The following is a 26,414-nucleotide window of genomic DNA, read 5'->3' as shown; positions in this document are numbered from 1 at the left end:
TACACTGGTTTGTGACGCGCTCAAGCTAGGCAAGATCAAAAACCTGGACATTTGAAGGACTTTATATATGCAGCCTCTCAAAAGAGGACATGTCCGGGCAAAAGAGGACATATGGTCACCCTAGCTCATTCTCAACTCTGATCTGAACTGTCCTCTTTTGTTTGAACTTTCCCTAAACTTAGGAGTTAATGACAGAGCAGCACATCCAGACTCAGTCTCATTTATGTGGAGATTAAACTTCAGTGTCATTCATTGATGTTAAAGTGCAGTTTTTCAGATGTTTGCACATGCTCCCGACCAAATAAGTCTAGGTGGAAGACGATGTGAAGAGAAAGCTCCAGAGGATGAATATCACACATTTGCATTGGAAATAAATGTCCTTTAATTAGACATTCTCATGCAAAAGTTCAATTTTCCTTTAATGATGTTCAAGTCTTCGTTTTGTTGATGCTGGTTTCCAAATGTTTTCTGACACTCGACCCTAAAGATTAAAACCTTTTATGGCTCACAAGCTGCAACAATTCACACATTATCAACTATCTTTCTGACGAAACTAAGATAAAAGGTGACAAACTGCCTGATTCCTGCATCATGAATGTAAATCTTTTTTGTTTTTTATGTCAGTAAACTGAATATATTTGGGTTTGACATTTTATAAACTAAAACAAGAAGTGAATTACTTGAGAAAACTATTAACAGATTAATGGACAAAGAAAATGTGTTTTCCAACATATATGGCTGAATTACTCCAACATTACAAGATACATCCAATTTAAATTCAATTCTATTTATATAATGCCAGTTACAGGTCAAATTCTCTCAAGACACTTTATTTTTATTTTATTTTTTTGTCATATTTAACACGTAAGAACCCAGACCCATTTTTCCTTAAAAGGACTTAAAGGGGAACTTCGTTTTTTTTCAACCTGTGGTCTGTTTTCATATGTCATTTCATATATGTGAGTGATGGAGAAATGAATTTTTGACATAGCTCCAGTATTTAGCCAGGCAGGCAGCTTCACAGCTCAGCTAGCGAAAAGTATGGGGCAACTTGCCCCTCCCGCGTCAAAGTCCACCCTAACGTGCTTTTTTTCCCACACTGACCGGCTCGGATAGTCTCGAGTGTCCTACAACATACAAGAGATGAGAAGTGAACGAAAACCTACGAAACGAAATGAAACCCGATCGCTATTAGTTGTGGTCTGTATCCAAATCTCTGGACGCTAGAAAGCAAATCTCATTCCGAAATTGCACGATAGCTCACGCCAAAACACCGGTGATAGCACGAGCTATCGCGCGATTTCAGAACGAGATTGTTTGACTGCAGACATAAAGCAGGAAAACACTGAGCTGCTCAGGTGTTCCTGATAACACCAAGCAGCCACCTGGACAACCAATAGGAACACAGATTACTGGAAGTCCAGAGGGCTGGCTTAATGAAGTGAATTTAAAGTTGAAGCAGAAAGTTAACAAAGAAAGTTGAAAACCACCTTCTGATACCTGAAATATCTAAGTTTTCACACATAGAATGCCTGAACATGTCAAACTGGTTCCATAGTAGAACCTTCACTGTAAAAACATCATAGTATGGTGTGTTGTTCTAAAAACATTACAACCCAGCTGTATAGGGTTGCCGAGGAGCGACACAAAAACAGGACAGACGCTGGCTTCCAGGGGGTTAGGTGGCTATTTATTTGAAAGAGTAAGTTTACAACAACACAACATGTGAGCAGAAAAATCACAAAGTCTGTCTTTAGTTCAGCTGAAAATATTAGTTTTTGTCTTTTTTATTGACCAAACTTTTCAGGAAGTAGATGAAGAATAACTAAAGCTCTCATGTAGAAGTGCAATTTCCTTGTGCAGAGTTTAATCTTCATGCTTCATAGCAACATTTAATAAACCTAAAGCTTCCCTGTTGGCTCTTTGGTGGAGTTTGTTCCTGAGCATCTGAACCTTAAATCCAGTGAGAGGACCATCTTCAGTCGAGGCCAGTCAGAGAACTTCAAGACCTTCCATCGGCTGGACCAGATGTCGCATCAGCTCCCTCTGAACATCTGGATGACAGGAGAAAAGGAACAGCGGTAGCAGCAGAATGATCAACCCAGTGCCATGACTGAACACCGGCCCTCACAGCCCAAACATCAGACCGGCTCACCGGGAATTGTCCCGGTCCTCCCGACTAGCCACCCCAAGCCTGCTGTAACTGTGACAACAAGTAAACACTATGTCAGCTGCGTGCTGATGATCACATGATTGTGATTCTACTACAAACTGACCGTGGGCTTGTTGGGACTTATCCCTTGGAAATGATACAAGGACAAGTGATTAAATTGTGGGGGTGTTTCTGAGTCCCATCAATTCCTGCCACACGGGTCACGCGATTTGGGATCCATACATAATGTACACATGCATGACAAGGTCATTTTGTTTGTGGGTACATCTATATTAAATGGCCACATTCTATGGCGCTGTGATTTCTGCCACAATTTTTTTCAAGATTTCATCCATCAGAAATGATACGACTTATACTGCGCTCTCCCATTGTTTTTCTTGTTGAATGCTTATATTTTGTACATTCCAGTAAACATTGTTTTAAATTCTACTTTAATATTTTCAGTAAAGCTCTGCAAGACTGATTGTGTTCATCATCATGACAACAGCTGTGCATACAGGTGTTTTATGCCTCATAAAAACATAGCAGCTTTCAACACTGATCACTTCATAATTATGCCAGTGCCACACAGCTCCAATCCAAATGTTCTCTTCAGTCTATATTATTGTACCGATAAATTTCACATTCAAAAACCTGTTAAACTTTTGACTCAGTTGGTAAAAACTCACCTAAAGACAGTTTTGTTCCCCCCCCCCAAAAAAAAATTACAATCAAGGTCAAGCAGACTGACAGATATAAGAGCCTCTCAGAAATTCCAAGCAAGTTAGACTCAGCTTTTTAACACCTATCCATTTCCTTCCACTTAACCAGGGTCCGGTTGCGGAGGCAGCAGATGAAGCAGGTCGTTCCAGACGCCCCTCCACTCAGCAACGCTTTCCAGCTCATCCTGATGGATCCCGAGGCATTCCCAGGCCAGACGAGATATACAGTATAATCCCTCCAGCAAGTTCTGGGTGTGTTCCAGGGTCTCCTCCCAGGAGGATGTGTTCAGAAAACCTCCAAAGGAAGTCTCTTCAGAGGCATCCGAATCAGTCGTCCAAAATTTAACAGTGAAGTTAAATAAAAGGTAAATCAAAGTCAGACTTCAGTTTTAACATGATGCTACTTTATTAAAACATTTACGAGCAGCAAACAATGGAGGTAATGAAACACTGTCACAACTGAAAACAACTGTTACACTCGACACCACATATGCATTAACAGAACCAAAAAAATGCAACTATTTCAGCGTGTCAATGCTTCTTCAATAATGGGTTTGCCTTTGAGACAGTGAAACACAATTTAAACGAGTATTCTCAAACTGTGCTGTTCTAAATAGTTGCATTTGTGGCCAAAGATCAGTTTCTTTTCCCAATAATAGCTAATAATTTAACCTTTCAAGTAAGAGCAGATACTGTTAGAGAACTGCACATCTCAAGTTATTCAGCTACAAAAGCAGCAACTCTTCACTCTAAACACGATCTAGTCTGTACCGACCAACGTGATCACCAACACCTCTGTGTTAAATATTATCACAGCAAAAAATATGCTGATAGGAACTCTGACCATGTTTAACATGTTTAAAAGTAATAATTTAGAAAGTGTTTTCATTCAAGCAATAAAAGATATTTCTCCAAACGTGATACAGTACTTATTCTAGTATGAGACAAGGTAGATTATTTTATCCCATTTTTTAAACTCGACTTCTCCTCAGACTCCATATGCCGTCACGGTTTTTTATCCACTTTACTTGGAGCTGTGTGAACCTGTTGTTTCCCTCTAAATGTGTCATGAGTGCTCTCTTCTCTTCTCATTGGCTGTCAGCTATGACGTCCTCTGGCCAGTACTCATCCTGCATGTAGTGGTTGGACGAGGCGAAGCTTGGCTCATGTGGAGCGTCGTCATCTCTCAGCTTGTTCTGCAGCTCCTGCTCCCACTCTCCCTCCACCAGCTTGTAGAGGTCGAGGGCGGCCCGAGCGTCCTCTACGGAGGAGTGACCTCTCCTCCCTTCCTGCACACACAAACAAGCAGGGTCAACAACCAGCCCAACTACAGTCAGAAGTCACAGTGACTGCAAAATACTGACTACACTGCAATTACAGGTGCAAATTGTATTATTTTTCTCAGACAAACTGGGACTATTTTGTGAAAACTGGGATTTTTTTTTTTTTTAGAAACACGTCTTCCAGTCGTCTTAAACTGTGTGTGGAAAATGTTTGACTGATTAAAGCTTAGTGTTGCAGATTTATCTCCAAGTAGTATCTAGTAGGGCTGGCCTGAATACCAATTTCTGGGCTCCAGATATTCAGTCACAATTAATCACGGGAGGGGCAGCAGGGGGAATAAACATTTGGAAATAAATATTTGGATACCACCGTCACGACCGAATATTCAGATATTTGGGTCCAGTCCTAGCATTTACTAATAACTCTTAACTCTAAGTGGTTTCTAGGTGCTCTTTGTGCTGTCACATTTTGAGTCACTGTGGATTAATTTTTACTGCAGTATTAAATTGTGCATCTCTATGGAAACAGCACAACCATGGGTAGAAGCTGAGACAGCTCAAAATACAAACAGAACAACAGAAAACATTTCCCCATTTATCATGTTTTCATACTCGTCTCCAATCTGCACCATGTAAACACAGTCTGTAATTGAGCCCAGTTTATCTGAAAGGTCCTTAAAATATTTCTCACATGATTGTGGGTTACAACTGATTCACTTCTGGATTTACAGTTGTACAGGCAAGTGCAGAAATGTTTTTTTTTCTTTGAGAATCTGGTTTACTTTCAGTTTACTTTTTAGTGCGGCGTAGAATTAATAATTTCAATGAAATATCACATCTTCATGATTAGATTTGGATAATTTTTCCCACTATACGTCGCATATGAGTAGTTCAGTCGGATGGAAAGTTCCAAATCTTACAATTCTTGCTGTTTTTACAATTTCTCTCTCAGATAAATTCTTCCATTTTGATGCTTTTGTGAAAATAATGTGTTCAGCTGGTTATTGAGGCTTAAAGGGTTACAGTCTTTTGCTCAGCCTGTTGGGTTATTATGAGAAAAACAAGAGAAACTGCACAGGAACATTTGAGAACCAGTATTTGTTTTTCAAGTGTTTCAATGTATTTTCTTTACAACTTGGAGCACAACTTGTTACAGTGTACGCAGGCAGAGAAAAGTCTTAAACCCTGTTTGACCAACATAACCTAAAGATAACTTTCAAAGGTTTAGAAATGCAAATATATTTGATTTTATATAGGAGATATGATGCAGAGAAGGAAATCAAACTGTCTATCAAGAAACAGTTTCCATTTCTACTAGAAATAAAGCCGCATATTACAGGGCTTAAAGTGAGAAAAAATCCTGAGCCTGAACTTCTAAGATCCAATTTATAGTGTCAATAAACGTATTTAAATGTGTTTTAAAACTCACTAAAACACAATATATATGAGATTCTATTAATTCAGAGCAAATATGAGGTCATCTGGTGGAAATAATGCCCATTATGATCCCACTATTTTATTGTTGCTCAAATGTAAAACCTTACTTGGCCAAAACTTAATGCATTTTAGAAAGTGCCCCAAGTCAGATTTTTTTTGTGTTGATGTTTCAATACCACATCACTATAATTGCAAAGATTTAGTTTAGTGTAAAGGGGAAAAAAATCATGAAAATCAAGTACATGTATTAATAATTTTTATCTCTTCAGTAGATTTAACAAGAACTCAAAACAACACCAACCACAACAAAACTGCTACAAAACTATGCTGCTTTCCTTCATAAGGCACAATTTTTACTTACAACATTATCTCAAGTGTCAGTCTCAAGAGAATATTAGTGCTTGGAGAATACTGTTTGAAAAAGTCATTTCTTTTTCTTTTTTGCTTTGTTTGTGAATTTTCTGAACATTTTCTTTTTAACATGTTCAAAATGTTTGTTGAAATAAACTGCAAAACACAGACAACAGAATTAACTTGTTTAATATTCTCTAGAACACTACAAGAGAATAAACTGTCATATGCCACTTGCTATACCAACTTTGTACTTAAGCAGGTAATAAAAGTACTAGCATTAACTCTTAAATGCAATTTTAGTTATTGCCTCAAAATATAAGATACCTCTGAATAAGTTGATCATGATGCTGACTCTCTCAAACTCTGTAACTAGCAAAGAAATTCGGGCCTTCCTGATCTGGTTTATCTGGCTCCTGGCGGCAATGGACTGCTCATGCTGAAGAACTTCTACTCTGGCCTTTTCCTCTGGAGTCAGCCCATTTCTCACAAAGATCTGATTAAGAAGCCCTCTGTAGCACATAACCACACATACACATGTTAGTAACTGCTCATTTGATACACCTCAATAATCTGTGTGATTAGTTTAAATCATTTGATTTTCAATTTGAACTGACACACATTTTGTTTGTTTTTGGTAAGGGGAAAAATGTATTCACTGTATAATTTGTTCAGTTGGCTTTCAATTTAAATGTTTCTATTTTTTATCTATATTTTGGGAAGAAAAAACGGTGAAAAGCAGGCTAAGAACATTCTTATTTAACTATCTATCCATTATTCATTTCACACAACCTATACGTTCGTTCTGTTCTTACTAACAATATTTGCTTAAGATTGGAGAGTTTTTGTTTGTGGCGAGACGTCATTCGGATGCATAAGGTCACAAAATCTGCTGAGAGCTATTTAACTCATTATTACAAACATCCTATATGTCCTCAAATAAAAAAGGTTAATATCACCTAAGCTACATTCAGTTTGTGCATATTTAACTAAACAGATGTTCTGAGTAGAATAATGGGACAAATCCGTATGGCTTGATCTTTGATTTTTTTCCCCTTTCAAAATAAAATCCAGCAAACTAAAATCAACAACTTCTGTTTTTGTTACTTTTTTTAATTCAATACCTAAGCCCGTTTGTTTTTATTTTGTGGCGAAACCATGGGAACTGTGGGGCGTGCACGCGCATCGCCACTGACGCACTTACGCCAATGGGGCGAGTCAACACACAAAAAACTAAAAAAAGGACAAAGTGTATTAATATTAAATAATATATATATTAATTGTGCATATTTTACAGCACAGAGAAAACTTAATCAGGGATCGCGGCAGTGGCTGCTCTCTTTGTTAATCAGCAGAGACACATCCTCTCTCCTCTGTCACACAAAGTCTGAGCAAACTTTAGTATCTGCGTCTTTGGGCTAAACACAAGCTCCAACGCTATTGACCAGTGATCAGCTGCTCGATTCCTCACCGCACCACTCACAGATTGGAGCTCCGTGCGCTCTGGAGAGACCAGGCAGCCACAGGGCTGGGACACATGTGGAATGGGTATACAGTCCAGGCAGAAATAAAATAAATAATATACAATATATATCAATGTGTTTCCAGTAATTCCCTTTAAATATAATTACAAAAAACACCAACAAATATTGCAAATTTGGATTTTGTTTGTGGGATACTGTTATTTCTTATCAGTGGCTCAGCAGCACTGACGATGCCGAACCAAGAGGGCGCAGCATATCGTGCGCCCAGCAGTCGATGCGCACTCGCAGGTCGAAAACTGTAATTGGATAAAAGTTCTATCAGAAAGTCGCATGCCTGGACAGAAGCTGTATATTTTTTAATGTAGGATTTGGAGTTTGATTGATTAAAGCGGAGCAACTGAATGCACAATGACGCACATGCTTGGAGCCTTCAGGACGGAGATGGATGAATTTTTTTAAATGGTACACTTCCATGCGCCGGAAAACTTTAAGCCCTGATATTAACAGTTTGCGACGTCTGAATGTGCTCCTCACTCTCACCTGAATCCTCCTGTTCAGCAGCTTACTGGCCAGGATTTTGAGGGAGGCGCAGCGTTCACGAGGGAAACCGGCCAATCGGCTGAGGAGGCGTGTCATTCCCGTGTCTCTGACCATGTGACATGGATGGACCATGTCAAGCGCCTCAAAGTCGTTGTAGATGGAGTGGCCCACTACAACTTTACCCTCAAGTATCCTGAGGACCTGAAAGAAAAAGCAAACACACAGATATAAATAAAGACAGGAAATGATTTAGTGTCAACAATTTCCACTTATTCAGATCCTTTGTCTGTTATATTATGAGGCAGACGGTATCTTAAACAGAGCGGACGCAGCAGTCATTTGCCATCACCTGTTAAGGCACAAACCAGGGGTGCACTATCCTGGGTAAGCCAATATGCGGATATTTTCCAAATCATTTTGGCTGTTTGCAGATTAAGACACCAACATAGGCTCAAAGAGCTGCCTCTAACAACTGCGCTTTCAGTGACCGATCTATCGACTATTATACTGACTATTCCAAACCGTTAATTTTCCTCTAAAGAACAAAATATAAACAACGGTTTACATAGTGCGTGCAAAGCTACAGAGTTAAAATGTGATCATCTATATAAAAATAACTAAAAAAAGGACAAAGTGTATTAATATTAAATACTACGTTAAAGTGGAACATGGACATGGTGCATATTTTACAGCACAGAGAAAACTTAATGCAAATTCTGTCCTTATTTGTAATTATTATTCTCTTGATTTTGGTAGTAGCCTTGAGTTTTATGAATTTACAGTATAATGTCTTTAATTTATGTGTATGATGAGTTTGTCCAGTAATGATATAAAATGAGAATTTTAGCAGTGTGGACCAACGGTTCAGAAGTGACTGGTTAACCTGTAGTCTCCATGAGACACGTTTTTTGTAGCGGTTTAACATTTTTTCAGTTGTCTGACAACACAAGAAAAACGTATAAATGACAGCCACCTTTTATTTGGAATTTAGCTATATTAAAATACAGCATATGTGAACACAGATGTTCCCATGCTGAAAAGCACACGTATGTTTCTTTTCAGGTGTCTGTGCTGTGGTCTGCCAGTTCAAGTACAGTTTACAAACCACGTTAGTTCTGTGATAGCCTGAAATACTCCCATTCCTTCACAGCCTTGGTTCTTTGGAAACGTTTACATTTAACAAAACTGAAATCTAATAAAAAAAAACAAACTGCAGCGCTACACCTGTCTGAGCTGCACTAATTGAGAAGAGACTTGAGGTTTCTCTGTGCTCAGCTGTGTAGCTCATGTTTGCAGCAGTCTGCATGTGAGGCATTAAAAGAGCGTCGGTAAATTGTAAATTGCTACTGATGTGAATACGTTCAGCAAGTGACACACTTTGTTTACAATTTCATGTATTTTGACACCAGGAGATGATCAGAATTCAGGTGAAGAAGAACTTTTTTTTTTTTAAAAATCTGATACTAATGCAAAGATTTGTACATTAGCAGGGAAGCAGAATAATGTGGAAATAAAAGCAGTGCTCTGTTTATTTATATAACAAAGTGAAATAATATTATTTTGTACATAAATCAGTGAACAATGCTGATAAATAATTGTGATCTTAACAGAGGTGGGTGGAGTAGTCAAAAACTGTACTCAAGTAAGAGCAACATTATTTAAAAATAATATCACTCAAGTAGAAGTAAAAGGCAGTCATCCCAAAAATCACTCGAGTAAAAAAGTATTTGGTGAAAAGACTACCTAAGTACTGTGTAACGGTTTGACTGTAATGTCTGATTTATTTCTTAGAAATGATGCGATCAGACAAAAATTTAAAATAATGTTCAAATTTTGGTATTTTCAAGTAATAAAATAAAAAATATCAAAAGTCAATAACATCTTTATAAAATGACAAGTTAAGGCACAAGAAACACAAATTTCCAAATCTCAGTTTTTCACAACATAACGCTTTTAAACAAATAACTGTAGTAAGGTAACATTTTCATGTTTGAACAGTGCAAAATAATGTATTTCACTTCCCTCCAAATGGCACAGGCTCAGTAGATAGAAAATAACATCACAACTAGGGCTGGACCCGCATATCCAAATAGTCGGTCGTTGTGGTTGTATCTGAATATTTATTTTGAGATCTGAATATTTGGATCTGATCTTACGTCTAAGATAACGGAGTAAATGTAACTTGTGACTACCCACCTCTGGATCTCAATATTGATCAAAACAGCTTATGAGTTTTGTAAAGAATAAAACATCTGGCTCCATCTTAGTGGATGAAGAACAAGCCTTTTAGTGTAATTCTCTTTCAATTTCAACTGGAAAAAGTGAAAAAGGGACTAATTCCAGAATTTTACACATTACTTTTCAACACAGATGGCAGCAGAATTACAGTGTGTGTGTGTGTGTCCAGGTATGACTGTGAGGTGAGGAGGCTGACAGACAGATAACTTAAATAACTTACTATTTATGGGTAAAGTTTCACCAGACAACACTGTGAGGTTTAACACATATTTTCTTTGTGTACACTGGTTCCTCGTCTGTATACCGACATGAGGATTTGAACCAGATTTGAACACAGAGCAGGTCTTACCTCTTCTCTGGCCTGAGCGAAGGGTGTGGCGTTGTGAAGGTGATGCCTCCGGATGCCGCTCCAGCGAGTCCTGAAGTCTGTGACAGGCTGACAAGGTCTGACATATTTATCATAAAGGACATTGCCATGATAGTCCAAGATGCTGCAGCGGGCCAGCTCGCTGCAACGCCCCCCGGGCCCCGTCCCCACCATCTCACAGTCCAACGCCACCGCAGTGGTTGGACAAGAGCTGAGGCACGGTGAGCTGCGACCGCTGGCTGGAGGACTGGCTTCAGAGGAGAAACCGCTGTCCACCTCCCAGCTGTCTCCGAGGGCTGTGAGTGAACTGTGGTGGTCAGCTGCTTTAGGCACAGAGAGTCCATGTTTAAACACATCAGCAGGTTTGTGTTCAGAGTTCACACTGTTTTGCGTTTCCTGGTCTGTATCACTCGGTTTTGTTTTTCTGATTAGTGTATTTGCATCCAGCGGTTCTTGGTGGGTGCACTTTCTTTTTATGTTCATGCTGCCAATGATCCTCTCCTGCTGCCGCTTCTTCCTGGCTCTTGCATGCTCCATGGCATTAAGCAGCATGGCTTTTTTGCACAAATATCTATAGTTACTAAGAAGCCCCCGTGAGGAGGCTTTACAACTTTTTGACGTCTCTGCCATCGTTAAATAATGGGACAGGCATTGTAGTCATCTGTGAGGAAATAAAACACAAAATTCAGCAACATTTAGCTTTTTAAAAATGTACACATTTACTCTGAAATAAAAGGCAGCAGTGTGTCAGTCACTGATGGTATATCATTACTGTGGTTGTTAGTGTGTGTATGCAATGTGGAAAAGTATGACTGCTTATGGAACTACCCTAAACATACCGACTATGACAGCAGGCCCAATCTGAACCCATAAATTTTACAGCTAAAGTTAGATTTAGCATGTGTCCATGCAGAAATATTCAAGTGAAAACTTTAAGAGCTGGTGATGACAACAGCAAAGTGCAGTAAGATGACTGTGATGCAGATTATGAGATAACTTGCAAACATTAAATAAAAGTCTGGAAGATGTCAGATCGGCCTCTAAATCCTCATGTGAAACTAAACTACCATCAAACTCTGTTCAGTTACTAATCAGAAGTGGTGATCTGTTTGTACAAACCACTAATATCTGACTTGGATGTCTGTATTTTGAGACAGGCCATGACAGACAAAGAGGGCTCACTGCTATTTATTAAAACGTGCTAGGGGCCGTCACATGAACAAACCGTTTTAAACACTGGCCCTAAACGGTTCAGAAAAGCCTGTGTTTTCTGTCATGTTTCATTTGTCTTCAGCTGTCCAGCTTTAACTAGCCGATATTTCAACGCAGTTTGTTATTCTGTGGTGAAAAATCGGGCGACGTTTAGCGAGCTGAGGAAAACCACATAAAACAACATACTAAACATCATTCTCACAGAAAAAGTCACCTCATAAGATGAATACCGAAAGCAGGTGATTATTTCTGATTGTTCAAAAAATACAGAAGACAATTAGATGATATTAAAAAACACATATCATACCTTCTGTAGCAACACGTGTGCAGCTTCTGGACATGCCCGGGCAGCTCCTCTCTGCGCTCATTCTGATTGGCTCATTTACTTCTTCGTTTGCTGTTTTCCAGGAAGTGAAATCCAGCAGAGTCGCCGCCTGCTGGTCGGAGGCGCTAATACTCAAAATAATGATGCTCCATGTGCAGGGTTTCAGAATTTATAACCACTTACAATTTCGGTCAAAGATAGGACAAAATGTCAGGAAGTAGGTGTCACAGAAACATGTTCGGACCGTATATAAAAACACTTACTTCTAAAACCTCTTGGACTGAATGTACTGACTTACATTCTGTACAAAATTCTGACAAATGTCTCGTTTAGTATGACTTAATGCTGTAGTAATAGACTGTCTTGCTTGAAAAACAGCTTTTATTTTATAATAGCCTTGACTTGCTACATCGTGTATTTAACATGCAGAACTTAAGTCAAACTCCTTACATGTGAAAACGTACTTAGTGATGAAAGGGATTCTGATTAATCTGCAGTTCATCGTGTTGAACAAAGAGCCTTTCCTGTACATACATGATTGTAAAGTCCATATTAAAGTAAATTAATTATGTTGCACTATTTATCCACTGTATTGTTACAGGAGCAATTGCTATTTCAATTATTTCCCTTCATATATGAAATTATTTTATAAACTGACTCATATTGTCTTTACATTGAATACATTTGATAGTTTTTTTTTTTCTTTGAATTTACCGCACTTTTTATTTTCTATGTTTATTTATGGTGGTGGGAATTGTATTCTTTCTGCTTAATAACCAAGTTTCCTCTCTGGGATTAATAAAGTAATTCTATTCTACAGCTGGAATAAATATATTAGTCCAGTTGCTCCCAAAGTGAGAGTAAAGGGCATAAAGTGAGAGGATTTCTAGAAATCAAACACAGTTCCAACATTTTAAATATATAAAATATGCCCATATTAAAATTTAGTCTTCATTATTTTTTTTAACCATTTTAGACAGATTGTACTTGGAGGCTGTGGTGCAATTCTTGACTTGAGCAGGACCTGGATGATTAGAAATTGAAGAACATCTAAAGTAGACAATCAAAACAAAATTAAACATGTTAAATAATTACATTTTAAAGTCGATTATAGTTTGTTTATTGTTTTTATACCTTTAAAATTTAACAGCTTGGGCTTCAGTATTTGGGTTCGACACTACACATCTGAAGATGTTCCCTTGGGCTCTGGGAGCTGTTGTGTGTATCAGGCGCTACATGTCGTTACACAAACCTACAGTTTAACCAGCGCTGAAACATTTGAGCTCATTAATGAGATCATACAGTTTGTTTTGGTTTTGTGGGCCTTTTTATTTCACAATCCTTCCAAATGTACAAAAACAAAGATGTGTTACAAAAAAAAAAAAAAAACAGGAAAAAATAAATCACCATTACCATGAACCCCTGTGATGACGACGACAAAAACAAAAGCAACGGATGACTGCAGACTGGTATCGAACCAAAGTGCATCAGCCTGAGGTGTAGTAGACAGACCAGGGGAAATAGAAATCTCAATTTTTCAAAAGCTGTCCCCTCTTCCCTAAAAATTTGTTTTTAAACATCGGGCAGACCCTTGCCACCACCTCTTCACCTTCCACAGTATTCCCAGAGCAGCGGAGGACCTAAAGGGAGGACCGCGTCTTTTTCGACTTCAGAGCATTCGGTAGTTCACTAAGAGAGTGGAATATAATTTAGTTCTTTCTCTTCCCCAATCCTCCTCCTCTTGTCATGGCAGGGGGGGGATTGTTGAGTTCCTGTTTGGAGCTTTTTATAGCTCTGGCTTGTCCTCCTTCTTCTTCTTCTTCTTCTTGGACTCCTCCTGCACCACTAAGGGGTTGGAAGCCTCCCTCTTCAGGTAGGAGATGAAGTCGCTGGGCTCGCGACCTCCCTGCAAAGTGAACGATGAGACGGATCGTCAGTCCAAGTACAGGCAAGAAGTCACCTGGATGACGTTTACTGCAGCTGATACTCACCTCGTATTTCTTTGGGCTCGTCTTGCGTCCAGCTGGGGAAAAGTAAATTGTGGGGAACCTGGAAAAGAAAAGGTTGAGGCCATGAATAAGAATTCACATTATTAAATTACCGTAGCATCAGAGAGTGACATTTCTTTTCATTGATCAGCGTTTCTTTATCTTTTTTCCAGTAAGTTTCAGACATTATAGGGAGCATATTTTGTTGACTTCATTTCTGATCCTGTCAAATTAATGGAATCCTGAGCAGGGATGTTCCCTGAATCAGAGGTTGTACAGCTTTGAAAACCAGCTCTGATAAACCATGCTGGAGCTCCTCTAGAAACAATCTTCTTACATTAACACTGTCAGTATTATCTAATCAGATTCTGAAACATTAACATCATCAATATAAGTACAAATAAAACATACAATACAAACTACAGTTGTTCCTCATCCTGAGGCGATTTGTTAAACATCTTTTGAATAAATGTATCACAGTCCATCTCTACCACACACCTCTGCGTACGGACGCTTAAAGGTGAACTTAGGTCACACATTTTGAATAAAAAGGCTCCTTTAAATTTAGAGTGCTTTATTTCTTACATCCACAAAGCCTTAATGCTTGTTGAGGTCTGGTAGAAGCCTGAATATTACACCAAGTGACTGATGACTCACCCGCTGACTTCATATGGAGACGGCACATCGTTTGCTGTGGCATCCATCTTGGCAATAACAATGTTGGGATCATCGGCCAGCTTTAGAAGCAGAGGAGACAAACTGTTACATGTTTGCCAGACACATCACTAAATCATTTACAAAACTAGTTCGGCCGGTCTCTTGTGGACAAAATGCCAACTAGAAAACCAGCAACTACTGACTACAGTGATACTAATCAGGTATGGCATGAAACAGAGACACCACTGAAGTGGGTGACGAAAGCGTTATTTAGATTTTATTCATAATGAAAGCATGAAGTGTTGACTTGCAAACTTTTGTGAGCATTATCTTAATCAGGGAAACCATAACATAGCAGCAGGTTGGAATCCCTCTCCTCACCTTCTCTGCCAGCTCGTTGTATTTTGGCTCCAGGTTCTTGCAGTGTCCACACCACGGAGCGTAGAACTCGATCAGCACGTCTTTGCCGTCGTCATTGACGATGGAGTCAAAGTTCTCAGCCACCACAACCTGAAGACAAACAGTAGATGCTGGATGTTATGTCATATTAAAGCAGTTCCTTTGTGTACTGGCCTGCTGGAGTATTTCTGGTCACCCTATATTAATACCTTTGACTCAGCGTGAGAACAGAGCACTGAACTGAACAAGCGGCTCTGTGTGTGTGTGTGTGTGTGTGTGTGTGTTAGCCTTTATCTAGCAGCTCAAACACAGAGGATGTTGGAGGAAAGAACTAAATGTTCTAAAGAATGACTACATTTTGCTACAGCTGATGCAGAAAATGTTCATCTTGTGCCACAAGTGACACAAAATGTTTGCATGTTAAAACAGAAACATGTAATCTCTCGAATTGTTCAGCAAAAGTTCATCACACAAACAGGAATGTTCCACTGCTGAGCGCATAGCGGATCCCTCACTAACCAGCTCTGTTATGTTTGCTAGCAGCCTGAACACAGTTAATTCAATGATACAAACATGGGCTAATGATTATAAGCAGCCGTTTGATGAACTGCGGCTAAGTTTAGAAATTCAGAGCATCCTCTCAACAGTCATTTAGAATTTCTGTTTCATTTTCAGAGCAGCAAGATTTAATGATTCGGGGGCTGCAGGCAAACTGTCATACTTTATTTTCACTGTTCTCTGACTGAATGTTGGTGTTCGTAGTAGAAGAAGTACTTAAACTGTTTTCTTCACTAAAACTATTAACACAGTAAAAATATAGTCAAAGAGAAAGGTTGGCCATTAATTTTATAATTAGATGTGAATAGAGGAAGAGGTTTCATGACCACAATGTACTGACATTTACTTAATATTTGCTCAGAGTGGAGCTCTTAATTCTGATCTAATGCTGGACAGAATATTTTATTTGGTGAGTAAAACATGTGACACTGTCCACCGTGCACTGATCATCCCATCACTACTGCATTACTGGAAAGTGATTATATATCTAAAGTGAGATTATTTTCAGGTTTATTAGGCAGAACACTTTACTCCAGAGACACAAAATACAAAGCCTATTGCATGTATCTGGCTACTGCAGCAATATAATGTGTGAATTTAAAATAAACTTCATCCACACCAGGAGAATCACATCAACACAAAAAGGAGGAAAATGGAGAAATCTCTCTCTTTATCAATTGCGAACAATTATGTATGTGTTGCATGTTTTGGTATCTTTAAAATCATCTCCTGACGTGTCGCCTTCTCTGTTTTCTCAGGCATCTCTGTCCCTCCACCAGGGGCGAGTCTTCCTCCCAACCTCCCCCCTCTCTTGCCCCTCTATGTAACATGGACTCCAAGCTCATGGGAAATATAAACAGGGATGGGAACAGCAAGTTCTGATTCCAGCGGAAAGTTGTGTGTGTGTGTGTGTGTGTGTGTGTGTGTGTGTGTGTGTGTGTGTGTGTGTGGGGGGGGGGGGGGGGGCAGCGACTTCCAATCGCTGGGCCGTTTACAGCTTGTTAACGTCGTTAACAAGCTATCGTTAACGTCATTACCATCTTGCGGGAGTATCAGCGACAATAAAGTGTTCAAACTTGAAATGAAATCCGCGGAAAATTCCCATCCCTGTATAAAGATCATACTGAGAACCAATTCTCAGTACAGATCTTAACTAGGTCTTACTGCTCACCTTCACAGGCCCATCGTTGTTCTCTGGAATGGGCTCCGATTTGAGGTAGCGCTTCAGCTTGCCATCAAAGTAATCTTGCAGGAAACGCTCCAGAGCTTTTCCGTCACGACTGTTGGTGGACGAAAGACGTTCAAGTGGTCAGCAAAGATGGAGAGCGAAGCACACAGAAACAAACAAGCCTAAACAGTCAGGTTCATGTTAGACACCACTGCAGTAAAACGCTGTTAATGTAGTGATAATCTCTTTTGTAGATCTATGACACCATGTGACTGTTGCACAACCTTTCAGGATTTTACTGGCTCAGGGCCTTTGGGGAGGGACTACTGAGGGCACAACAGTAAGATGGAAGTCTGTGTTACCTTTTGTGACACAGATGTCTGTGCATTTTCCTGTTATTTCTGATTATATGCTGAAAAAAAAAGGTCTATTACACTAACCAAAATTGGGAATATTATTTTATCATTATTCTCAATTTAGGTGTTAGTGGCTTTCCTTTTCCTGCAGGCTAAGACCTCTGTGTGTGGGAATGGAGGGGTGCCTACCATTACTTTGTGCAAGAAAGAAAATTCACATCAGTGCAAGATCGAGACAGAACTTCAGCAAACCCAAAATACTGCCACTGTGACCCTCATTCTGGCACTGATATGTCAACATGATCCAATCAACATTATACAGCCACTGCTAACACATATCACACCTGTGGTTTCTACCTTTATTGAACAGTGTTTCTATGTTACATAGTGGGCATTTGTGTAAAAAGAATTCAGCATTCTTTTGAAGTCAACTAGCTAGTTAATGAGAGGGTGTGGGTACAATTAAATGACTACTTATGTGGACACTATGGGTGGTGAAGTCTGGTGTTTGCAGTCCTCTTGTAAACACATTTATCTGGACTTACGAGAATTCCTCAGTCATGACGTATTTGTCTCCCTTGGCGGTGCGGATGGCCACCAGAGGCAGCTCTCCTGAGCTGCCCTCCAGTCCAAACTCGGACACGTCGTGGCTGAACACCATCTTGTTGGCGACGGCAAAGTTCAGCTTCTTGCCCTGATCCAGGAAGCTCTTTGCCACTTTCATCACTCTGTAAAACGTTGGGTTGGTTTAGGATGACATGAAAACAGGTGTTGCTCATATTTCATTACTGCTTCTTAGAATGTGGTTAAGAAAGCGACACACAGGCTTGTGTTCAAAGAACCTGTGAGATTGAAGATTAAGCTGAGGAGAGAACAGAGCAAGATAAGAGACACCCACCTGTTCCTCCAGTAGTTGGAGCCCTTGGGGTTTTTGTCGTAGTCAACGTCATAATAAGCCACCAGCAGGTCTTTTCCTTTCAGCTGGTCTTTGTTGTCATCCGTCATGTGGGGACAGATTCCAAAGCTGAGTTGAAGAGCAACACAACAGATCAGCTCACAAAGTAGTTTAAATCCACAATTGACATTCTTTTAGCCATCTTTTACAGACAACCAACAAACATTTGGGCTGTTAAATGTTGCACTAGTGTTCATATCGTCAAGGAAATCACAAAAACTGCCAAACATACTGATACTAACAAGTAAACGGGAGCATTTTGCGTCATGTGAACATGAGTTTAGTTTAAAAAATATTTATGAAAATACAGAGGTTCTTCTGCAAACCCTCGCACAACTTTTAGTGGGAACGTAGGTAAACCATTCATAGATGAAACAAGCAGATGACTTCTGTAATCTATTTAGTTTCGGTTTCAAGTGAAAACACAGGTCTCGTGATAGGGGCCAATTTTTTTTTTAAAAAGTAAGTGCTAAACAATACCAGAGGAAATGGTGTGCTAGTGAGCTTCACACTTACAGTATCCTGCCCAACCCATGCGTTCTTAAAAACTCTGCTGAATCACATATAGAATATATTTTCTAAATCCTGGTCTTGGCCAGATCACCCTGTTGTATGTTTGTATGTTTCCTGCGTTACACAGATTATCCAGTCTCATCTACACCATATAAGTCTGTATTGTATAATCTGATTTAATGTTTGTCTGTTCAAATAAGAGAATCAATGATCTATTTCGCCTTAAAATTCAATGACAGCAGTTTATTAAGTTTAACAATTGGTCCACAGTATAAAAACTATATTGGTGTCAAATTGTATTACTCAGATTGTCTGAACTGAGCCACGGCTGAACAGACATATCAGCTACTACATAAGGTCCTGTTGGCACTGGGCCCTGTGAGCAAATATGTACCACTACTATGCAAGACGACTGTGAGTCTTCCTGCTGCCAACAAAGCAAACAGTCTTCCCATGTGGTCTATAGGCACCGATGATAGGATGCGGATTAAGAGCATGATCTCCATTAAAACTCAGCACTCACATGTTGTCCTGGATAAATCTCTTGACTTTGTTGCTGGTGAATTTGTCGTCGCTAAATTTGACGGAGCCGTCTTCAAACTTGTTGCTGAGTCGTGGAGGACGGAACAGAACAACTCCCCTGTAAAGCAAAAAACAAAAAGAAATGTCACTGTAGTTCTACCACATTGAAACCAATGATGCTGGTAAGATCGAACATGTGAAGGTTATTTTGATTCTTTTGTCTTTTCTAATGGACTTGTCTCAAACCAAGACAGAAGACCAAGCGAAATGCACCAGTGAACTCAATGCAGAGTGAGCTACTCACTCTCCATCAATGCCCTGGCTCTGGAGGAGAGCTTCGGAGTTGGTGTGGGCAAACCGGTAGCTGTCCCTCAAGGCACTGGCTGCCTTCAGGAACTCCGTTTGTGCTGTGCTCTTGTCATCAGCAAAGAACCCTGTGGGGAAACATCAGTCACATTCAGATCAGGATGCAGTATCCACCATTTTTACTGACCACAAACTATACCACAAAAACATCTGAACAATGATTCTATTACCTAAGACAGCAGCCTATTATGCAATATCAAATCTAGCCAATTCACATGCTCTGAATTTAAACTAACAGTATATTAATAAGATATTTAGGAAACAGTGACATTGCTAGCTATGCGGAGACAGTCACTAGAAAATTAACTCACCAACAACACTTGCATCTTGATCTGCAATAAACTTCTCCAACTGTGCCTCTTCCTTCAGCTCCACAGAAGCTGGACCAGCCTGTTTCTTTAGGAAGCTGACAATCCCATCTACACAGAGCAAGAGAAAGGCAGAGAAAGAAGGCAGATAGAGGTAAAAATAAAGATGGTCATGAGAAAGCATAAATAAGCTTGTATTCGTGCAGATACAACAACATACCTGCAGTTCTGGGGCCCTCGTATGGACCAGTTTCCTCTCCATCCCTGAAGATCTTCAGTGTTGGGTATCCACTGACCCCATATTTGCTGCAGGTGTTGCTGTTGGCTGTGCAGTCAACCTAAGGGGAAAGAAAACAATCCACTTTCTTACGAGGCACAGAGAGCACTACAGTTCAGAGTGCAGGGAGCCACACTAAAGTGAACAAAGTTAAGTGAACTGCATTATGCAATACCTTGACCAGTGAAACGACACCTTTCAGACGCGTGGCCGCTGCCTCGTACTCAGGTGCTAGTCGCTTACAATGGCCACACCTGAAGGAGAGAGGATGTTTATCAGTCAAACAGGAGAGCAATGTTTCAGGTTTCAGCTTTTGAAGATCCTGAAGGAAATCTACTGATTTTGCTGCACTGGAACTTAATATCTCTGATGTAATTCAGTGAGGGTTTGAAAAATTCTAGACACTAAGATATCGAAGAACAAAAAGGGATTCACAGGACACAAATAATTTAACCATAAGTTAAACAGTATTAGGTCCAGTGTGCAACCCAAAGATAACTGGTTTATTGCCCCAGACAAGTACGTTTCCAAGAAATATTACCATTACACACTGAAGCCTGCAAATGGTTTCAGTTTCAGCTTTAAAAAGTTAGTTAAGACACTACATAGAACAAAATGTTTTATTTAGTGTTTAATTTTAAAATTTTAACAGTTACTATACTGATTAAATAACATTTTATTCAAGTTTGGCACAGTGGTACACGTCACTGTTCATCAAATCCAATCAGAGGAGGACACCAAAACTTCCATATCCAATCAGATCATTACACCAGTGTGAGGACACGCCCCTAACTTCCTCATAGCCCCATTTGTACGTAGTTTCCATTGAAAAGGCATCAGAATAATAAAAATAAACGTCCTAAATAAACCTCTTACATATTTGCAGCTTATTGTACTCCCAAACTGCGGCAGTCCTTCCATCGTTGGTCCAACTTAAAGAACGCTAACAGTGCTGATAATTAGCTTACACCTTTTCGCTTGTAGCTAACATGCTAATGCTTGGTCCCTTGCCAATTGTCCAGATAATTTGACAGTACCGAATCTCTTAATGCTAACGTCTAAAAGAGATTAACAATTTGTACGAACTAAGTGCTTTAAAACCCCTTAAGATGCATTTACTCCGTTATAACTTATGTGAGTGAACGTCACTGAGCTTAATCACGAAACGAGTAAGCTAGCGTTAGCATTTTTCACATTTGCAAACAATTCATTCCCCAAATACTCTGAAAAAAAAATGTTAAAAGACTTACCAAGGGGCAAAAAATTCCACAAGTGCGAGGTCATGGTCTCCAATTTTGCTTTCGAAATCGTCATCCGTGTAGTCAAGCACATCACTGGCCCGACTGAGCCCCGCGAGAGCGGCCAAAAAGATGAGTCTCAGCATCGCACCCTGCGCGACCTGAAAGGCTTTTCACTGTTAATGCAAAAAAAAAAGTTTGAATTGCAAATCAGGTCCGTGGCGGCCCCTCTTCGGCTCTTAAGCGACGTGAAAGCCAAGGCTGCACGCTCCTCATACAGGGCCAAATGCAGACTGTTGGATAGAGAAAGAGAAAGGGACGGGGGCGGTGAAGACGTTCAGAGAGGCAGCGGGACCGCTCCTAACCACAGTGTGGCAGCCTCCCATTGGTCCGTTCACTGTGTCATTCTGGCTCCACTAGCCAATGAGAAGCAGGCAAGTAGGACATCATGGTCTGAGAACCAATCATCATACGACAAAAATCAAAACTCCTCTCTCACACGCGGAAGCGATTATGTCAGTTCACTGCTTCATATCATGTTTTTTAATGAAGTGCAAACAACTCTGAATGTTTCTATTAAGGCTAGTTATGCTGTTTATTATGCCTAGCACATACACCTGCCCTGCCCATGCGTTTATAAGACCTCAAAATACCGATGCAGAGCTGAAACGTAGCTTCCAGCTTAAAATATGAGAATACAATAGAGTACAGCTTTAATGTCCCAGGTAGATAAGTAAAGCTGCAGGTATCAGTTAAAATTAATGAATACAGTTAGATACAGCAGTTAAATGAACAAATACCAAAAAGAATGTGTGCAAAGTCTCACACCAGCAGCACTGTTGTCACTGTCAAAATTGTCAATACTGAACTGAATTGAAATGTCAATAGTTACCAAAACCATCCAGTCCATATCAGACTGACATTTGGTGATTTCACCTTTGATATAAAAGGTGCAATCACCAGATAATACTTGTTATTATGGATCTTAATGCGAAGACATAAAAGGTCAAGAAATGTTGGTGGCTCAGATATGTTGTACCAAAAGCAAACTGTCATCATCATCATTGAAAAAAAATATTCCAAGCCCAGAGGTGAAGAAAAAAAATGACTTGCTTTTAGATTACTTTTAGATTTTTGTACTTAAGTAAAAGCTCTAACACCACATTGTATAAACAGTGTATTTCTAGTTATTTATCATCAAACTTTTTTTTCTTTACTTTTAAAGGATTACCTAATGAACATAGCATTAAATGAATCAGAAATGCAGTCTAGACATTGCTAATGTGGTAAATTACTATTGTAGCTTGAAACAGCTCATTTTAATGGAATACCTACATAGGGGTACAGAGGAACATTTCCAGCAACCATCACTCCTGTGTTCTAATGCTACATTGTGTTAGCTAAAGGTGTTGAAAGGCTCATTGATGATGAGAAAACCCTTGGGCAGTTATGTTAGCACATGAATAAAAGTGTGAGTTTTCATGGAAAACATGAAATTATCTGGGTGACCCCAAACTTTTGAATGGTAGTGTAAGTATTAGGGCTATACTCCTAACATTGTTACCAACACCATTGTTTTAATTGATTAATATGCAGTTATTTTCTAGATCAATTGTTTAGCCTGTAAAACATCAGAAAACAGTAACTAGACAAGGAACAGCAGCAGATTTACACAAACCAGTCATTAGGATTAGAAAAAGTTGATAATTTTTGCTTTAAAAATGGCTCAAACACTTCATCAGTTCTGAAAACATTTCAGATTAATTTTCAGTTGTGCAAGAGAGATCCAACCACTGGCAAACAGCCAGCACTGCTGGTGACCACTTTTATCAGCTCATGTGTACCAATGAACCAGTGTCCTAGTGTTGTGAAACTAAGCACAGCCTTGGCTCAGATGTCAGAGGAAAGGTCAACACAATGATCGCCATGCTGATGTGCAGGTTTGTTCAGTCTCTGTGCCATGTATCTGTTATGGAAAAACCAAACCCTCTAGGACTTAGTGTGCTGCAGTCATTATCTGAATTAACTGTCATTATCTCAGTTTATGATGTTCTAGTCTGCATCTGTCCACTTTTGCTGATTCTTTGACATCCTGAAGCAGGAGATGAAATGCTGCTTTAGTAGACACCTGTTAATTTGCTTAAGTACAGTTCAACCTGCAAGGCCACAGAATGTTGACTCAAATTTGAGCTCTGAAGCAGGATTTTGCATGTTCAACATATTCAAATTAATAATATTTTTGTTTCTACTGAGCTCACATGGTGCCAATTTCTAAACAACGTTATCTTAGTCAGAATTACACTGTTAATTTGGTGTAATTGAGATTTTTTTCATTTTTTTTAAATCCAGCTGTAAAACTAGATCTCTAAACAAACTCTGCATCTGTCAATTAGTCTGGGATCCCACTACAGGTTTTGTTTACTATTTTAAAAGCTGAGGTGGACAGACACTGCTATCATTGCCATTACACAGCAGCCAGTTATTTGTGTGTTGAGCGTTTTCCTTCTTTATAAAGCTGCAGTTATATTATTAGGACAGCAGGGGGAGCTCTCTGACAGCTCAGGGCACCACACAATCACCGTTTAACAGCCTTCTGTTCATGGTATGTCATATTTAAAAAAATGACCTATATTCAAAGTGTCACATGAATGCAGACCAGTGATGTGAAGCCATAAAACACTTCATCTGCAATGAGATTTAAACATTTTTGTTTGTTTCATTACCCCACAGACATTGGTATTCCCTTTAACTGTGTCCTGTTTTATCTTGGTAGATAAAATCATACATTTTTATACTGCTTATGATTCTAATCTGTACCATTACATGTCAATGATGGTGCAATTGCTTCCCCAAAATGAAAGAGTACCTGCTTCAAAAATTTTAATAACTGCCATGCACATGTTCACTTTCACTTTCACATCAGATTCCCATTTCTCTCCTTCAGACTGCAGTTGTTGTGGCAAGTTACGAATTATCCCTGTGTCAATGATGTAATCCAAACTCTTACAGATACCCACATAACTTGGGGTCACTTAGAAATGTTCATATTTTTGAAAGAAAAACTTTTTTTTCCAATCAAGATAACATTAAATGAATCAGTAATACATTCTAGACATTGTTAATGTGCTAAATGACTATTCTAGCTGGAAACGGCTGATTTTTAATGGAATATCTACATCGGAGTACAGAGGAACATTTCCAGCAACCATCACTCCTGTGTTCTAATGCTACATTGTGTTAGCTAATGGTGTTGAAAGGCTCATTGATGATTAGAAAACCCGTGTGCAGGTATGTTAGCACGTGAATAAAAGTGTGAGTTTTCATGGAAAACATGAAATTGATTTTGTGACCCCAAACTTTTGAATGGCAGTATATAAATGCTATGTTTAAATTAGACGCTTACAGACAAGTACTAGAAAACTTTTATTGTTCCATATTTTTAACATATTTTTAAATTTTTAATTAACACTGAGTACCTGAAACTACCAAGGAGCTCTTTGATCATATTTTGGGAAAACAGACTATTTGTATCTAGACTATAATAAATAAGATAAATTAGACAGAAGATGAAGCTGCTCTTTACGTAGATAAAATTAGATGAGACAAAAAAAACCTAAACTTATAAGATTGAAAAAATACTGTAAAGTAATAATTATTTACATTGCCTTATGGAGTCTTTATAGCAGACTGTGTATTCAGTGTGCATTATGTGCTTTTTCTGTTAACTCTCCAAATATAGCTCCACTAAATGTATATACAGTGTCTTGCTAAAGTATTTACCCCCTTTGGCATTTTTCATGTTTTCTTGTCTCACAACCTGGAATTAAAATGGATTGTTTGAAGGTTTGCATCATTTAATTTAGAAAACCTGTCTACAAATTTAAAGATATGATTATTTTTTATTGTAGAGCAAACAAAAAATAGGATAAAATAACAGAAAACATAAATGTGCATAACTATTCACCTCCCTGAAGTCAACTCTTTGTAGAGCCATCTTTTGCTGCAATCAAAGCTGCAAGTTGTCTTTGATAAGTCTCTATGAGCTTGCCACTGGAATTTTTGCCCATTCCTCCAGGGAAAACTGCTCTAGCTCCTTCAGGTTTGATGGTTTGCGCTTGTGAAGAGCAATCTTTAAGTCTGACCACAGATTCTCAATCAGATTGAGGTCTGGGCTTTGACTTGGCCATTCCAACACATTTATATGTTTGCCCCAAAACCACTCAAGTGTTGCTTTAGCAGTATGCTTGGGGTCATCATCCTGCTGGAAGGTGAACCTCTGTCCTGGTCTCAAATCAGACTGGTACAGGTTTTGCTCAAGGATATATCTAGATTTAGCACCATGCATCTTTCCCTTGAATCGGACCAGTTTCCCAGTCCCTGCTGCAGAAAAACATCCCCACAGCATGATGCTGCCACCACCATGTTTCACTGTGGGGATGGTGTTCTTGGCGTGATGAGATATGTTGAGTGTATGCCAGACACAGCGTTTTCCTTGATGACCAAAATGTTCAATTTTAGTCTCATCTGACCACAACACCTTCCTCCATACATTTTAGGAGTCCCCCATATTCCTTTTCGCAAACTCAAAACGTGCTTTCTTATTTTTAGCTGAAAGTAATAGCTTTCTTCTCTCTTCCACAAAGCCAGGCACTATGGAGTGTACGACGTATTGTGTTCCTGTGGACAGATACCCCAGTCTCTGCTGTGGAACTCTGCAGCTCCTCCAGGGTTACCTTTGGTCGCGGTGCTGCCTCTCTGGTTAATGCTCTCCTAGCTCGATCCCTGAGTTTTGGTGGGCGGCCCTCTCTTTGCAGGTTTGTTGTGGTGCCATGTTCTTTCCATTTGATTATACTGGATTTGATTGTCATCCTGGGGATCTTCAAAGATTTGGATATTTTTTATTACCCAACCCTGACTTGCATTTCCCAACAACTTTGTCCCTGACTTGTTTGGAGAGTTCCTTGGTCTTCTTGGCGGTGTTTGGTTAGTGGTGCCTCT

At 39.4% G+C, this 26,414-nt stretch overlaps 2 protein-coding genes across 2 annotated transcripts; both read right to left on the bottom strand.

Moving 5' to 3' along the window:
- Positions 1-3,256: 3,256 nt before the first annotated feature.
- Positions 3,257-12,183, bottom strand: isg20 (interferon stimulated exonuclease gene). Its single transcript, XM_022211791.2, has 4 exons — positions 12,094-12,183; positions 10,557-11,235; positions 7,970-8,170; positions 3,257-4,163 (listed from the first exon to the last, which is right to left on the bottom strand). Exons 2-4 carry the CDS (start codon positions 11,202-11,204, stop codon positions 3,963-3,965), a joined length of 1,050 nt encoding a protein of 349 aa, XP_022067483.1. The 5' UTR covers positions 11,205-11,235; positions 12,094-12,183; the 3' UTR covers positions 3,257-3,962.
- Positions 12,184-13,215: 1,032 nt separating this feature from the next.
- On the bottom strand, positions 13,216-21,738 carry pdia3 (protein disulfide isomerase family A, member 3). The gene is made up of 13 exons (XM_022211790.2): positions 21,429-21,738; positions 20,354-20,432; positions 20,122-20,239; positions 19,905-20,012; positions 19,532-19,661; positions 19,229-19,345; positions 18,136-18,261; positions 17,783-17,965; positions 16,885-16,993; positions 15,138-15,266; positions 14,757-14,836; positions 14,103-14,160; positions 13,216-14,017 (listed from the first exon to the last, which is right to left on the bottom strand). The coding sequence occupies exons 1-13, from the start codon at positions 21,560-21,562 to the stop codon at positions 13,898-13,900; spliced, it is 1,491 nt and encodes a 496-aa protein (XP_022067482.2). The 5' UTR covers positions 21,563-21,738; the 3' UTR covers positions 13,216-13,897.
- Between the last annotated feature and the right edge of the window lie 4,676 nt (positions 21,739-26,414).

This window comes from Acanthochromis polyacanthus, chromosome 8 (genome assembly GCF_021347895.1).
Source record: "Acanthochromis polyacanthus isolate Apoly-LR-REF ecotype Palm Island chromosome 8, KAUST_Apoly_ChrSc, whole genome shotgun sequence".
NCBI lineage: Eukaryota > Metazoa > Chordata > Actinopteri > Pomacentridae > Acanthochromis > Acanthochromis polyacanthus.
This window is presented reverse-complemented; position numbering and strand designations above follow the sequence as displayed.